The sequence below is a fragment of the Oncorhynchus nerka genome, linkage group LG22 (assembly GCF_034236695.1).
Source record: "Oncorhynchus nerka isolate Pitt River linkage group LG22, Oner_Uvic_2.0, whole genome shotgun sequence".
Lineage (NCBI taxonomy): Eukaryota > Metazoa > Chordata > Actinopteri > Salmoniformes > Salmonidae > Oncorhynchus > Oncorhynchus nerka.
Genome location: NC_088417.1, coordinates 78,292,786 through 78,308,859, shown reverse-complemented (window position 1 = coordinate 78,308,859; position 16,074 = coordinate 78,292,786). Strand labels below are relative to the sequence as shown.

General features: G+C 44.7%; 1 protein-coding gene across 1 annotated transcript; it reads right to left on the bottom strand.

Moving 5' to 3' along the window:
• Nucleotides 1-1,630: 1,630 nt before the first annotated feature.
• Nucleotides 1,631-15,605, bottom strand: LOC115104715 (fibroblast growth factor receptor 2-like). Its single transcript, XM_029626069.1, has 13 exons — nucleotides 15,504-15,605; nucleotides 7,321-7,468; nucleotides 7,136-7,232; nucleotides 6,746-6,998; nucleotides 6,509-6,647; nucleotides 4,868-4,966; nucleotides 4,595-4,755; nucleotides 4,331-4,468; nucleotides 4,135-4,246; nucleotides 3,572-3,671; nucleotides 2,851-2,950; nucleotides 2,610-2,712; nucleotides 1,631-1,852 (listed from the first exon to the last, which is right to left on the bottom strand). Exons 1-13 carry the CDS (start codon nucleotides 15,549-15,551, stop codon nucleotides 1,818-1,820), a joined length of 1,533 nt encoding a protein of 510 aa, XP_029481929.1. The 5' UTR covers nucleotides 15,552-15,605; the 3' UTR covers nucleotides 1,631-1,817.
• Nucleotides 15,606-16,074: the final 469 nt, after the last annotated feature.

The window sequence follows — 16,074 nt, the reverse complement described above, 5'->3', positions numbered from 1 at the left end:
TCCAGGGTGTCTCCCCCTTTGAAGAGGGGGATGACTGCGGCAGCTTTCAATCCTTGGGGATCTCAGACGATATGAAAGAGAGGTTGAACAGGCTGGTAATAGGGGTTGCGACAATGGCGGCAGATAGTTTCAGAAATAGAGGATCCAGATTGTCAAGCCCAGCTGATTTGTACGGGTCTAGGTTTTGCAGCTCTTTCAGAACATCTGCTATCTGGATTTGGGTAAAGGAGAACCTGGAGAGGCTTGGGCGAGGAGCTGCGGGGGGCGGAGCTGTTGGCCGAGGTTGGAGTAGCCAGGCGGAAGGCATGGCCAGCCGTTGAGAAGTGCTTATTGAAGCTTTCGATAATCGTGGATTTATCGGTGGAGACCGTGTTACCTAGCCTCAGTGCAGTGGGCAGCTGGGAGGAGGTGCTCTTGTTCTCCATGGACTTCACAGTGTCCCAGAACTTTTTGGAGTTGGAGCTACAGGATGCAAACTTCTGCCTGAAGAAGCTGGCCTTAGCTTTCCTGACTGACTGCGTGTATTGGTTCCTGACTTCCCTGAACAGTTGCATATCACGGGGGCTATTCGATGCTATTGCAGTCCGCCACAGGATGTTTTTGTGCTGGTCGAGGGCAGTCAGGTCTGGAGTGAACCAAGGGCTGTATCTGTTCTTGGTTCTGCATTTTTTGAACGGAGCATGCTTATCTAAAATGGTGAGGAAGTTACTTTTAAAGAATGACCAGGCATCCTCAACTGACGGGATGAGGTCAATGTCCTTCCAGGATACCCGGGCCAGGTCGATTAGAAAGGCCTGCTCACAGAAGTGTTTTAGGGAGCGTTTGACAGTGATGAGGGGTGGTCGTTTGACAGTGATGAGGGGTGGTCGTTTGACAGTGATGAGGGGTGGTCGTTTGACAGTGATGAGGGGTGGTCGTTTGACAGTGATTAGGGGTGGTCGTTTGACAGTGATGAGGGGTGGTCGTTTGACAGTGATGAGGGGTGGTCGTTTGACTGATAATAATTTATTATCTGAAATGATTTGCTGAAAGAGGTAGGCTAGGATATATATATATATATTACTTTTTGAACAGGATTATCTATTTTGGATGCAATTTGAATGGAATTAATGGAGAGAGAGAAAGACAATGACATAGTGCTCCGGTGCACACTGATTTAAAGCAACAATATGCAAGTGATATGCTGTTTTAAAACTATACAGCTGAAATAAATCAAAAATAATATTTACAATAAAAAAATAGGTTGACCCCCGAAAGTCAGATGGAGATGTGTAAATTAGACGCGCATTTAGTCCATATATTACTAGCATATGCTGCAGCAAATGTAGGGGCCACAATGGAAATTAGTCCCTGACTTTATTGTGCAATCCCAGTCACTTTTACAATGATTTGTTTATACTGTATATGTTTTTTTTTTACTGACAAATAAAATCAATCAATCAATCCAAACTGTCCAGCTGCAATTTGATAATTGGAAAGAGACCAAAAAGTTGAATGACATTCAGAGATTGTCTAGCTAAGCCTTTGATACTTGGTAAGCCTAAGGTAGGAAGGGATGTGTTTTCTGTTTGTCGAGACAGTATATTTGTTGTTGTGTTGAAAATGAAAACCGTGATATTGAAGACCCGAAGTCGGTATGTTTTGTTTATTGGTTGGTTAATTGGTTTATTGGCACATAAACCTGTTGGTGGAAGATTTGGCATCAAAATGTTGAAAATCTGATTCCCCCCAGCTGATCATTGTCTGCAACCGGCTTTGATCTTGAAGTGACGAAACAGGCAGGGAGAATGAGCTCTTCTGTGGTTGTCAGCGAATCCTCAACCTTCTGGCCCATAGCCCTGCATTGCACCAACTGTGCCACAAAAACATGCAGAAGTGGCAAAGTTGATATCCACATTTATAAACACAGGGTCACTACAGTTATTATTATTTTAGTTAATTCCATTTACTTTACAGTACAAGGGGAGGGTCATGCATTTATGACACCTGGAGTTGAACCAGGTGAAAGCTGTGATCTGATTGATTTCACTTGTTAAATCCACTTCAATCAGTGTAGCTGAATGGGAGAAGACATGTTAAAGAAGAATTTTTAAGCCTTGACAAGTGAGACATGGATTGTGTATGTGTGCTATTCTGTGAATGGGTGAATGGGCAAGACAAAAGATTTAAGTGCCTATGAACAGGGGTATGGTAGTAGGTGCCATGCGCACCGGTTTGAGTGTCTCAAGAACTGCAACACTGCTGGGTTTTTCACTCTCGACAGTTTCCTGTGTGTATCAAAAATGGTCCACCACCCAAAGGACATCCAGCCAACTTGACACAACTGTGGGAAGCATTGGAGTGAACATGGGCCAGCATCCATGTGGAATGCTTTTGACACCTTGTAGTCCATGCCCCGATGAATTGAGGCTGTTCTGAGAGCAAAAGGAAGTGCAACTTAATATTAAGTAGCTGTTCCTAATGTTTTGTCCACTCAGTGTAAGGTCATTGTAGTAGACCTACTTCCCTAAGTAAAAGAAAAAGCAGATTTTGCAAACATGCACATCCAAACATGTTATTCATGAAGTAACTTGCACATATCAAAGATGATCTATATACTGAGGCTTCACCTCTTCCTCTCTGCACATATTCAGTCGTCATGAAGGAGGGTAAGGCAGACTCTTGGTCACCATATCCAACATTGGCTAGTCTGTTGTTCACTTTGATGTAATCCTGCAGACAATATACAAACACAAATTACTGCATGGAAAGGTAACATTTTGCATGCCTAGATTGCCTCTTAAATACGTTTTTACAACAGAGAAGGATGGGAGATGCAAGGGGAACGGTAACTGAAAACGCCACACTCACTGCATCATCCTCCAGGATGTTCTCCAGGACACTGACTATGTCGTTGAACGAGGGCCTTTGGGTGTAGGGCTCCAGCCAGCAGTCCTTCATCATCTGCAGTCTAGAAGGAAAGGGATATGTGGCATAAACACTGGTGTAACTCAGGGAGTTGTTGTTGCCATCCTGTACCTGTCCCGCAGGTGTGATGTTAGGATGTACCGATCCTGTGCAGGTGCTGTTACACGTGGTCTGCCACTGCGAGGACGATCGGCTGTCCATCCTGTCTCCCTGTAGCGCTGTTTTAGGCGTCTCACAGTAAGGACATTGCAATTTATTGCTCCGGCCACATCTGCAGTCCTCATGCCTCCTTGCAGCATGCCTAAGGCACGTTCACGCAGACGAGCAGGGACCCTGGCCATCTTTCTTTTGGTGTTTTTCAGAGTCAGTAGAAAGGCCTCTTTAGTCTAAATTGCCTACCGTCTGTAAGCTGTTAGTGTCTTAATGACCGTTCCACTGGTGCATGTTCATTCATTGGGAAACAGTGTTTAAACCCTTTACAATGATCTGTATTTATTTGGATTTTTATGAATTGTCTTTGAAAGACAGGGTCCTGAAAAAGGGACATTTCTTTCTTTTGCTAAGTTTACTAGCGCACCAGTATCATGCAAATACACATGAGCAGTCAGATATGCCTGGAAATATTCCATGTAAAAAAAGTATCTGAAGGGGGATAATTACTCACATCTCTGGCCTACATGTCTCTGGTTCTGAGTTCCTGTGTCCAGAGCAGATGTAGTGCACCACCAACTCTAAAGTCTCCAGGTTGGGATATGGTAAGGTCCCTAATATTAAGACAAATCATTACAGCACTGTTAAAAAATACATGGCAAATGGAAATCCAGTATGGATGGTGTTAAGAGCTAGATGGGAGGGGTTGAATGGAGCTGAAGGGTGGGACTAATAACAACAAGATCACAAATGTAAAATATACTGTGTCTGTAAAATTGATATATTTTCAAAACTTTTGTGAAACAGCAAAGTTAAACATCTACAATGTAGAAAATAGTAAAAATAAAGAAAAACCCTTGAATGAGTAGGTGTGTCCAAACTTTTAACTGGTACTATATACATTTACAAAAAATACATATTGGGGATTGGAAATGATGCAGACAATTACATTGATGGAAGCTACAATCTATCTTTAATATTCAATTTGATCTACCCCCTAAAAAAATGAAAATTCATTATTAATACGTTAGTGAATACATTTTTCTCAGTTAATCTCAGGTGCTCTTTCCATTTTACCAAATGTTTGCATCTCCCACAGCACAATGCCAAATGCCCAGACATCCCCTTTGAAGCTGTAGTAGTTGTTTCTGAAGTACTCTGGGGGATACCAACGCAGGGGCACTTTTTGCTGCGAACAGAACCAAAAAGAACAGCCAAGTTAAATTATGCTCTGGTCACAACGTCTGGGTGACTCCAAGACAGTCCTCCTCACCAAGTGGTCTCCTTTGTGGCTGCTGCGACGACTGCTCAAAAGAGTCAGGTCTTGGGCCAGTCCAAACTCCGCCAGCTTCACCTCTCTGGGGAAATGGTTAACCATGATGTTCCTCAGGGCTAGGTCACAGTGCACCACCTGTAGTATGAACAATTGTGCAACAGAGATTATGGGGACTGTAGTCAAATATGTATGTGTGGTGACCACAGACAAAAGTGAAATATATGACATTGCTGATGGATTTTTCAAATTATTCTAATGTACCATTTTAGAGCGCAGGTGTCTCATTGCATGGGCAATGTGATATGCTGCTGTGGTGAAGTGCTTTTGCAAATCACTGTCCCTGTTCAGTTGGTGTTGATTCACTTGCAGGAAACTGCGCAGGGTCCCACTGCTCACCGACTCCAGGATCAGCATGTAAGGAGCTGGAGTAAAGGAAAATGAAACACACACAACACCACCTTACTGTATAACTTTTTGCCAAGGTCCAAATTTCAGAAACAATGAATGCTTAATAAACGAGTCTGTGACTCTTACCCTGTGTGATGTTCCAGTCTAGCAGCTGCAGCACGTTCTTGTGGGTACTTAGCTTCCTCATGATGTTCACCTCTCTGGCTACCCTCCTGTGGGTAACCCCTACAGAGAACAAACCACGCTTATCAACTGTTTTGGTAGGTATAAGCTCCTGGGTGCATTTCAAACAGTAAACCTCTGATGGTGAGGGCTGTGATTGGTACATGTATTATTGTGAGGAGTACAGTGCATTGTCTTTTTGGTATTGACTAACAACGTTAAATAAACTCAGCAAAAAAATAAACGTCCTCAAACTGTCAACTGTGTTTATTTTCAGCAAACTTAACATGTGTAAATATTTGTATGAACATAACAAGATTCAACAACTGAGACATAAACTGAACAAGTTCCACAGACAAGTGACTAACAGAAATGGAATAATGTGTCCATGAACAAAGGGAGGGTCAAAATAAAAAATAACAGTCAGTATCTGGTGTGGCCACCAGCTGCATTAGGTACTGCAGCGCATCTCCTCATGGACTGCAGCAACAGATTTGCCAGTTCTTGCTGTGAGATGTTACCCTACTCTTCCACCAAGACATTCCTGTCTAGCAGGAAATCACGCACAGAATGAGCAGTATGGCTGGTGGCATTGTCATGCTGGAGGGTCATGACAGGATGAGCCTGCAGGAAGGCCACCACATTAGGGAGGAGGATGTCTTCACTATAACGCACAGCATTGAGATTACCTGCAATGGGGCGGCAGGGTAGCCTAGTGGTTAGAGCATTGGACTAGTAACCGAAAGGTTGCAAGTTCGAATCCCCGAGCTGACAAGGTACAAAAATCTGTCGTTCTGCCCCTGAACAGGCAGTTAACCCACTGTTCCTAGGCCATCATTGAAAATAAGAATTTGTTCTTAACTAACTTGCCTAGTAAAATAAAGGTTAAAAAAAAATGACATCAAGCTCAGTCCGATGATGCTGTGACACACTGTCCCAAACCATGATGGACCCTCCACCTCCAAATCGATCCCGCTCCAGAATACAGTCCTCGGTGTAAAGATCATTCCTTCGACAATAAACGCAAATCCGACAATCACCTCTGGTGAGAGAAAACTGCGACCTGTCGGTGAAGAGCACTTTTTGCTGGTCCAGTGACGGTGGGTTTGTGCCCATAGGCGACGTTGTCTGCCACTGCAAGGACGATCAGCTGTCCGTCCTGTCTCCCTGTAGCACTGTCTTAGGCGTCTCACAGTATGGACATTGCAATTTATTGCCCTGGCCACATCCGCAGTCCTCATGCCTCCTTGCAGCATGCCTAAGGCACGTTCACGCAGGTGAGCAGGGACCCTGGCCAGCTTTCTTTTGGTGTTTTTCAGAGTCAGTAGAAAGGCCTCTTTAGTGTCCTAAGTTTTCATAACTGTGACCTTAATTGACTACTGTCTGTAAGCTGTTAGTGTCTTAATGACCGTTCCACAGGTGCTTGTTCATTAATTGTTTATGATTCATTGAACAAGCATGGGAAACAGTGTTTAAAGCCTTTACAATGAAGATCTGTGAAGTTATTTGGATTTTTACAAATGATCTTTGAAAGACAGGGTCCTGAAAAAGGGACGTTACTTTTTTAGCTGAGTTTAATAGTAAGCTTGGTGGATTTGTCCTTACCCTCTTTGGTCATCTTGCAGGTGACAATGGAGTGACCCTTGCATGTGCCACGCGTCATCTTAGCCTTGTAGTACACCCCTTCCCTCCCTGCTTTGATGAGTTGCTGCATGCACAGCCCTGATGTGTTGAAGCAGGAACCCTGGGAAATTAAGTCCACGCTGTTACAACATTCTACAGCTAGATTTAAGTATGAGAATGTTATTTTACCCTGTAGCTTTTTCTTCAACCTGAGTTTACCGTTTGCTGTGATCTCCAGAGAGACCTAGAAGCTGACTTGGTTGTCTGCCTGAGCAGGGGAGTGGGCGAGCTAGTGTTCTGATACTCCTGTCCCAGAGTGACAGAGACAAGCTCTAGTGGGCTTCTAGTCTCACGCACTCGACACTTCCTCAAGGTTAGGGGACTTAGAGCTGGGGGGTTGGATGGAGGAGCTCTGCCCAATAGACCCTCAACACCCTGCAGCTCTCGAATGGTGTGAATCAAAGTGCGATACCTGGAAAGGGTATGAAGAAAGTTAGTTGTACTGTATATTACTGCATCCAGTATGGAATAAACACATCCGCTGCTGATACTGTATTAAGGAAAGGTACACGTTTGATATGTTAACAAGTAGTTGAGCTATAAACTTACTTCATTGTCCACAGAATGGCCAGTAAAAGGACAATGGTAACAGTAAACCCAGAAATACCGATTAAAATGTAGAACATCCCATTAAATTTGACACCATCTGAGAAAAGACATGTTCACCGTTACATCACAGCATGAGAAACCGCCCTCAGTAAACTTCTCACATGACATATGATTATTTGACTCACCTACTTCAGGATCTGTTGAGAATGTATTATCAAGATCATTTATTATATTTGAATGTCTTGTTACGTTGCTGATGAGGGAGGTTTCTGTGTGATTGTTGCTTGTATTCACATATGACATTGTTCTTTTGAGTGCGCACATTGCCTTCATCTGAGGAATCAAGAGCAAAAATGTGAAATGATGAGCAAGGAGTTGTTCTAAAGTCCCCATCCACATTGATGGGACCACAGTGGAGAAGGTGGAAAGCTTCAAGTTCATCAGCATACATATCACTGATGATCTGAAATGGTCTACCCACACAAACAGTGTGAACCTCAGGAGGCTGAAGAAATTTGGCTTGGCCCCTAAGAACCTCAAACTTTTACAGGTGCACGATTGAGAGCATCCTGTCGGGCTGTATCACTGCCTGATACGGCACCAGCAACCGCAAGGCTCTCCAGAGGGTGGTGCAGTCTGCCCAACGCATCACCGGGGGCACACTGCCTGCCCTCCAGGACACATACAGCACCCAATGTCACAGGAAGGCCATAAGGATCATCAAGGACATCAACCACCTAAGCCACGGCCTGTTCACCCCGCTATCATCCAGAAGGCAAAGGTCAGTACAGGTGCATCAAAGCTGGGACCAAGAGACTGAAAAACTTCTTCTATCTCAAGGCCATCAGACTGTTAACTAGCCATCACTAGCCAGCTACCACCCGGTTACTCAACCCTGCACCTTAGTAGCTGCTGCCCTATATACATTGTCATGACATGTCCCTTTCTGGGTATAGATTGGGGCTTCCCCCTCTCTGTCTCTCCCACACCCAGGTTCTGTCATCTCAGGTCGTAAATTCCTGGCTGAGACTCTCTTCCCCTTTTCATGCAGAGAGACCACAGAGTGAACAAAGGATTTCACATGGCCGAACCCCTAAATCCCCAAAATGGGAAAATGAAACAAAATGTCCACTTCTGAGAAGGTGGGAATGGTCCGTGGACACTTAACTTCTCTAGGGTAGGGGGCAGCATTGGGAATTTTGGATGAAAAGCGTGCCCAAATTAAACTGCCTGCTACTCAGCCATAAAAGCTAGAATATGCATATAGTAGATTTGGATAGAAAAAGTTTCTAAAACAGTTTGAATGATGTCTGTGAGTATAACAGAACTCATTTGGCAGGCAAAAACCTGAGACAAAATCCTACCAGGAAATGGGAAATCTGAGGTTTGTAGTTTTTCAACTCTTAGCATGCACAGTGTCTATGGGGTCATATTGCACTTCCTAAGGCTTCCACTAGATGTCAACAGTATTTAGAACCTTGTTTGAGGCTTCTACTGTGAAGTGGGGGCGAATGAGAGGGGAGAGGCACGAGCTCAGTCTCGCGCGTTCCCGTGAGAACAAGTTCTGTTCCATTGCATTTCTACAGACAAAGGAATTCCCTGGTTGGAACATTATTGAAGATTTAAAAACATCCAAAAGATTGATTCTATACATTGTTTGACATGTTTCTACGAATTGTAATATGACTTTTCTTCTGAACTTTCACCTGGACCTGTCACGTTCTGACCATCGTTCGTATGTGTTTTCCTTGTTTTAGTGTTAGTCAGGACGTGAGCTGGGTGGGCATTCTATGTTGTGTGTCTGGTTTGTCTATTTCTATGTTTGGCCTGAGATGGTTCTCAATCAGAGGCAGGTGTTAGTCATTGTCTCTGATTGGGAACCATATTTAGGTAGCCTGTTTTGTGTTGAGTTTTGTGGGTTATTGTTCCTGTCTCTGTGTTTTGCACCAGATATGGCTGTTTTTGGTTTTCGCACGTTTATTGTTTTGTTAGTTTATTCATGTATAGTGTCTTTATAAATTAAACATGAATAACCACCACGCTGCATTTTGGTCCGCCTCTCCTTCACCACAGGAAAACCCTTACAGAATCACCCACCACAACAGGACCAAGCGGCGTGGTAACGGGCAACAGCAGCGAAAAGCGAAATGGACATGGGAGGACGGTTTGGTTGGCAAGAATATGGACTATACTACTTGGGAGGAAATAGACAGGTGGGCGGTCGACCCAGGGAGAGTGCCGGAGCCCGCCTGGGATTCGATGGAGCAGTGCGCGGAAGGTTACAGGAGAATGAGGTTGGCGACGCAAGCACGGCGGCGTGGACGGAAGCCCGAGAGTCAGCCCCAAAAATGTATTGGGGAGGGGGCACAGGGGGAGTGTGGCAGAGTCAGGAGTCAGACCTGAGCCAACTCCCCCCGTTTATCGTGAGGAGCCAAGGAGGAGCTCAGAACCAGAGCTGGTGTTGGAGGTGAGCGAAGCAGAGACTGTGAAGGAGTTAATGGGGAAATTGGAGGAGAGAGATATAGAGTTGCTGTGTTGGTGCATGAGACACGGAATTCACCGACGGAGCGTGTCGGGGATTTGATGACACCTGTGTCAGCTCTCCATACTCGTCCTGAGGTGCGTGCTAGTCGGCTGGTGAAGATGGTGCCAGCCTCACGCACCAGGCCTCCTGTGCATCTCCCTAGCCTTGCACGTCCTGTGCCATCTCAGCACTACAGTGCTCTTAGCAGTGCTAACCGTGGCGAGCGTGGCACTGGTCAGGCACCGTGTTATGCGGTGGTTCGCACGGTGTCCCCAGTACGCGTGCTTAGCCCGGTGCGCTACATCCCAGCTTCCCACATCTGCCGGGCTAGGGTGAAGATCCAGCCAGGGCGGTTAGTGCCAGCCCTGCTCTCAAGATCTCCAGTACGCCTTCACGGTCCGGTCCATCCAGTGTCACCTCCACACACCAGCCCTCCGGTGGCAGCTCCCCGCACCAGGCTTCCTGTGCGTGTCCTCGGCCCAGTACCACCAGTGCCAGCACCACGCATCAGGCCTACAGTGCGTCTCGCCTGTCCAGCGCTGCCGGAGCCTTCCTCCTCTCCAGCGCAGCCAGAGTCTCCCGCCTGTCCGGCGCTGTCAGAGCTCCCGCCCCTCATGCCAGAGGCGCCAGAGCCCCTCATTTGAGAGGCGCCAGTGCTCCTCAGTCCAGCGCTGCCAGAGCCTTCTTCTCCAGCGTTGCCGGAGCTTCCCGTCTGCCCAGCGCGGTCTGAGCTACCCGTCTGCCCAGCGCCGCCAGTGCCGCCAGTCTGCCCAGCGCCGCCAGTGCCGCCAGTCTGCCCAGCGCCGCCAGTGCCGCCAGTCTGCCCAGCGCCGCCAGTCAGCCAGGAGCCGCCAGTGCCGCCAGTCAGCCAGGAGCCGCCAGTGCCGCCAGTCAGCCAGGATCCGCCAGAGCCGCCAGTCTGCCAGGAACAGTTAGATCCGCCAGTCTGCCAGGATCCGCCAGTCTGCCAGGATCCACCAGTCAGCCAGGATCCGCCAGTCAGCCAGGATCCGCCAGAACTGCCAGTCAGCCAGGATCCGCCAGTCTGCCAGGATCCGCCAGTCAGCCAGGATCTGCCAGGATCCGCCATTCAGCCAGGATCCGCCATTCAGCCAGGATCCGCCAGTCAGCCAGGATCTGCCAGAGCCGTCAGTCAGCCAGGATCCGCCAGTCAGCCAGGATCTGCCAGTCAGCCAGGATCTGCCGGAACCACCAGCCAGCCAGGAGCTGCTAGATCCATCAACCTGCCTGAGCTTCCTCTCAGTCCCGAGCTTCCCCTCAGTCCGAGCTTCCCCTCAGTCCCGAGCTTCCCCTCAGTCCTGAGCTACCTCAGTCCGGAGCTGCCCCTCAGTCCAGTGGGGCCCGTTGTTAGGTTTCCTAGGCCAAGGTTAGCGGCGAGGGTCGCCACTCAAGGGACTCTAAGGGGGTGGACTAAGGCAATTATGGAGTGGGGTCCACGTCCAGCGCCAGAGCCGCCACCGCGGACAGATGCCCACCCAGACCCTCCCCTATAGGTTTAGGTTGTGCGTTCGGAGTCCGCACCTTGGGGGGTTCTGTCACGTTCTGACCATCGTTCGTATGTGTTTTCCTTGTTTTAGTGTTGGTCAGGACGTGAGCTGGGTGGGCATTCTATGTTGTGTGTCTGGTTTGTCTATTTCTATGTTTGGCCTGAGATGGTTCTCAATCAGAGGCAGGTGTTAGTCATTGTCTCTGATTGGGAACCATATTTAGGTAGCCTGTTTTGTGTTGTGTTTTGTGGGTGATTGTTCCTGTCTCTGTGTTTTGCACCAGATAGGGCTGTTTTTGGTTTTTGCACGTTTATTGTTTTGTTAGTTTATTCATGTATAGTGTCTTTATAAATTAAACATGAATAACCACCATGCTGCATTTTGGTCCGCCTCTCCTTCACCACAGGAAAACCCTTACAGGACCTGCCCACGCGTCGTGAGTTTGGATTTGTGAATTGAACGGTAACAAAAGGAGCTATTTCGACATAAATGATGGACATTGTCGAACAAAACAAACATTTATTGTGGAACTGGGATTCCTGGGAGTGCATTCTGGTGAAGATCATCAAAAGTAAGTGAATATATATAATGTTTTTTCTTCTGTTGACTCCAACTTCTGTTTACTCCAACATGGCGGATATCTGTTTGGCTTGATTTGTCGTCTGAGCGCCGTACTCAGATTATTGCATGGTTTTCTTTTTTCGTAAAGTTTTTAAAAAATCTGACACAGTGGTTGCATTTAGGAGAAGTGGATCTAAAATTCCATGCACAAGTTGTATGTTTTAGCAATGTTTATTATGAGTATTTCTATAAATTCATGTGGCTCTCTGCAAAATCACCGGATGTTTTGGAAATACTGAACATATAATGCGCCAATGTAAACTCAAATGTTTGGATAAAAATATGAACTTTACCGAACAAAACATACATGTATTGTGTAACATGAAGTCTTATGAGTGTCATCTGATGAAGATCATCAAAGGTTAGTGATGAATGTATCTATATTTCTGCTTTTTGTGACTCCTCTCTTTGGCTGGAAAAAATGGCTGTGTAGCAATCGTTTGGTTTGCTTTCGTCGTAAAGCCTTTTTGAAATTGGACACTGTGACTGGATTTACAACAAGTGTATCTTTAAAATGGTGTAAAATACATGTATGTTTGAGGAATATTAACTATGGGATTTCTGTTTTGAATTTGGCGCCCTGCAGTTTCACTGGCTGTTGCCAAGGTGGGACGCTACCGTCCCATGTACCCTAGAGAGGTTAAGGGACGGGTATGACGAGCGTGTTTCATTTGGTGACCTCAGAGAAGACAGGAAACGCACATAACTACAGTTGAAGTCGGAAGTTTACATACACCTTAGCCAAATACATTTAAACTCAGTTTTTCACAATTCCTGACAATTAATCAGAGTAAAAATTCTCTGTCTTAGGTCAGTTAGGATCATTACTTTTTTAAGAATGTGACATTTCAGAATAATAGTAAAGAGAATTTATTTCAGGTTTTGTTTCTTTCATCACATTCCCAGTGGGTCCGAACTTTACATACTCTCAATTAGTATTTGGTCAAACATTTTGGGTAGCCTTCCACAAGCTTTCCACAATAAGTTGGGTGAATTTCGGCCCATTCCTCCTGACAGAGCTGGTGTAACTGAGTCAGGTTTGTAGGCCTCCTTGCTCGCACACGCTTTTTCAGTTCTGCCCACAAATTTTCTATAAGATTGAGGTCAGGGCTTTGGGATGGCCACTCCAATACCTTGACTTTGTTGTCCTTAAGCCATTTTGCCACAACTTTGGAAGTGTGCTTGGGGTCATTGTCCATTTGGAAGACCCATTTTGCGACCAAGCTTTAACATTCTGACTTATGTCTTGAAATGTTACTTCAATATATCCACAATTTTCCTCCTCATGATGCCAGCTATTTTGTACCAGTCCCTCCTGCTGCAAAGCACCCCCACAACATGATGCTGCCACCCCCGTGCTCCCCGTGATTCTTCGGCTTGCAAGCCTCCCCCTTTTTACTCCAAACATAACGATGGTCATTATGGAAAAAAAGTTATATTTTTGTTTCATCAGACCAGAGGACAGTCCTCCAAAAAGTACGATCTTTGTCCCCATGTGCAGTTGCAAACCGTAGTCTGGCTTTTTTTATGGCGGTTTTTGAGAAGTGGCTTCTCCTTGCTGAGCGACATTTCAGGTTATGTCGACATAGGACTTGTTTTACTGTGGATATGGATACTTTTGTACCTGTTTCCTCCAGCATCTTCACAGGGTCCTTTGCTGTTGTTCTGGGATTGATTTGCACTTTTCGCAGCAAAGTACTCTCATCTCTAGGAGACAGAACTCGTCTCCTTCCTGGGCAGTATGATGGCTGCTTGGTCCCATGGTGTTTATACTTGTGTACTATTGTTTGTAAAGATGAACGTGGTACTGTCAGGCGTTTGGAAATTCCACCCAAGGATGAATCAGACTTGTGGAGGTCCACAATTGTTTTTCTGAGGTCTTGGCTGATTTCTTATGATTTTCCCATGATGTCAAGCAAAAAGGCACTGAGTTTGAAGGTAGGCCTTGAAATACATCCACAGGTACACCTCCAATTGAGTCAAATGATGTCATGGCTTTAGAAGCTTCTGATAATTTATCTGAAGCTTCTAAAGCCATGACATAATTTTCTGGAATTTTCCAAGCTGTTTAAAGGCACAGTCATCTTAGTGTATGTAAACTTCTGACCCACTGGAATTGTGATACAATGAATTATAAGTGACATAATCTGTCTGCAAACAATTGTTGGAAAAATGACTTGTGTCATGCACAAAGTAAATGTCCTAACCGACTTGCCAAAACTATAGTTCATTAACAAGAAATTTGTGGTGTGTTTGAAAAACGAGTTTTAATGACTCCAACCTAAGTGTTTGTAAACTTCCGTCCTCCTTTCCATCTAATTCTTGTATAAAATGAATGAGTTGAAGATGAAACTATTTGTGAACTGATGTAATGTGATGTTAACCTTTAATGTGATAGAATTGAATTCCCTTTAAAGTTTAACTAAGTCATTGGCCTGCCCCCGTGAGCACAGACATGATCAGGCATCATAGAACCGCCTTTTCTACTGTTACTAATACCCCCCCCCCCCCGGGGAAATCCTCTTCAGACCATGCGTACCTCTGTGTAAACGGACGTGGCACAGGTTTGAGTACCAAGACTAAGCAAACCCACCAGCGTGAGCTGTGATTGCGAATAGTTATTGAATTCCTAACCATACCACGTGGAGCATTGGCTACACGGCTGGAAATGGTTCAACTCTGAGACTATCGATCCCTACAGAATAAGAGCAAATCTTAGATACTAATTACTAGTCTGCAGCTAGAAATGATGTAAACCTGGGATGCGAAGAGATCACGACGACACATGGGTGTAAATATATATCGATTGCAATTATTCCCGAATGAGTGAGTGTTCATGTGCAAAGGATTAGCATTTCAATAAATATAATTATCAACTGTGTGTATTGATCCCTTTTGTCTTTCCCACTCTTTCTGTCCACACCCACTTCCCTTTGTCCACCAAGCCATCATATTGGCTTAGCCCATTGGGGAATCTTCCCTATCCTTGTTAGCAACCGATCTACTGTTTGTTTGTTTATGCATTTCTGTGATTATTTAGTTAGTAAATAAATGATTAAGCCAATTGGTGTATGGATGATTCAAAGTAAAGGCTGTGTTCGCGGAGATAACCAACAATTTACGACGTTTGGAATGAGACTGGCATGAGGTAAAGAATAATTCATTAGTAGAAGACTAATTGATCAGATATTAAAATATCTGAAGAGTTATAACTTGGTAATCTGAAGATTTTCCTTGGTACCCTGACTTCCTAGTTAATTACGTTTACATGATTAGTTTAATCACATAATAATAATTAGAGAATTGATTTGATGAAATAAATCTTCACTTTTAATGATGCCAAAGACATGACAGCATAGGCATGGAATCACTGGCCACTTTAATACTGGAACACTAGTCACTTTAATAATGTTTACATACTGCTTTACTCATTTTATATGTATATACTGTATTCTAATTTAATCAATCCCACTCCGACATTGCTCGTCCTAACATTTATATATTTCTTAATTCCATTCTTTACTTCTAGATATGTGTATTGTTGTGAATTGTTAGATACTACTGCACTGTTGAAACTAGGAACACAAGCATTTCACTACACCCGCAATGTCTGTTAAATATGTGTGTGACCAATAAAATGTTATTTGAAGTAGGCATAGAGCTATAATTCGTTTTTAATTAGTTATATTGAGCTGATATAGAGAGGAGATCTCACCCAGAGCCCATGCAGGTAGATATTCAAACACCTTCTATCCAAATTCATGTGAAATCTTTTCTATTGTGATCACTTTGTGGACCACCTACATATGTTCTTTACCTCACTTCCTGTTGTCCCTCACTCACAGGAAAGAAGAGCTTAGTCTTCAGCACCACTGTCTCGCTGCAAAAATTTAGCTTTCAAGTCATCCTCCAATCATGCACTAGTATGAGCTTTTGGGTGACAAAAGAAGTGGCTGTTGATTAACACTTTATGACGGGCCACTTATTGTTTTAAATTAAACATTAAGAGTTAAAGCTGGAAATTTGGCCATGTGTAAAAAAAAAAAAAAAAAAAAGGTGCCATTTAGTCATCTCTGTGGTTATCAAGCGTGTGTGTCATGGAGTGCTATGAGGTGGGAGGCATTTCCCTGCAGTGCTCTGATGTTTACATTCACCAACAGTTACATATCTAAGGGGGATGGGGGCCGACATGGTGTCTATATTGTGGTTTCCTTATAGGAAGTACTTCTATAACAGTTCTTTGAGCTTTGCTTCTCGAACATATGTGGTCCTAAGGTTTATTAACT

What these genes read in the sequence shown, in the direction of transcription:
- LOC115104715 (XM_029626069.1), bottom strand. Translation starts at nt 15,551, where the DNA reads ATGAATTTGGATAGAAGGTGTTTGAATATCTACCTGCATGGGCTCTGG. An exon ending in GCCATTCTGTGGACAATGAA is followed by an intron (nt 6,999 to 7,135) that starts GTAAGTTTATAG and finishes TACCCTTTCCAG; the next exon opens with GTATCGCACTTTGATTCACA. An exon ending in GTGGGAGATGCAAACATTTG is followed by an intron (nt 3,672 to 4,134) that starts GTAAAATGGAAA and finishes TCTTAATATTAG; the next exon opens with GGACCTTACCATATCCCAAC.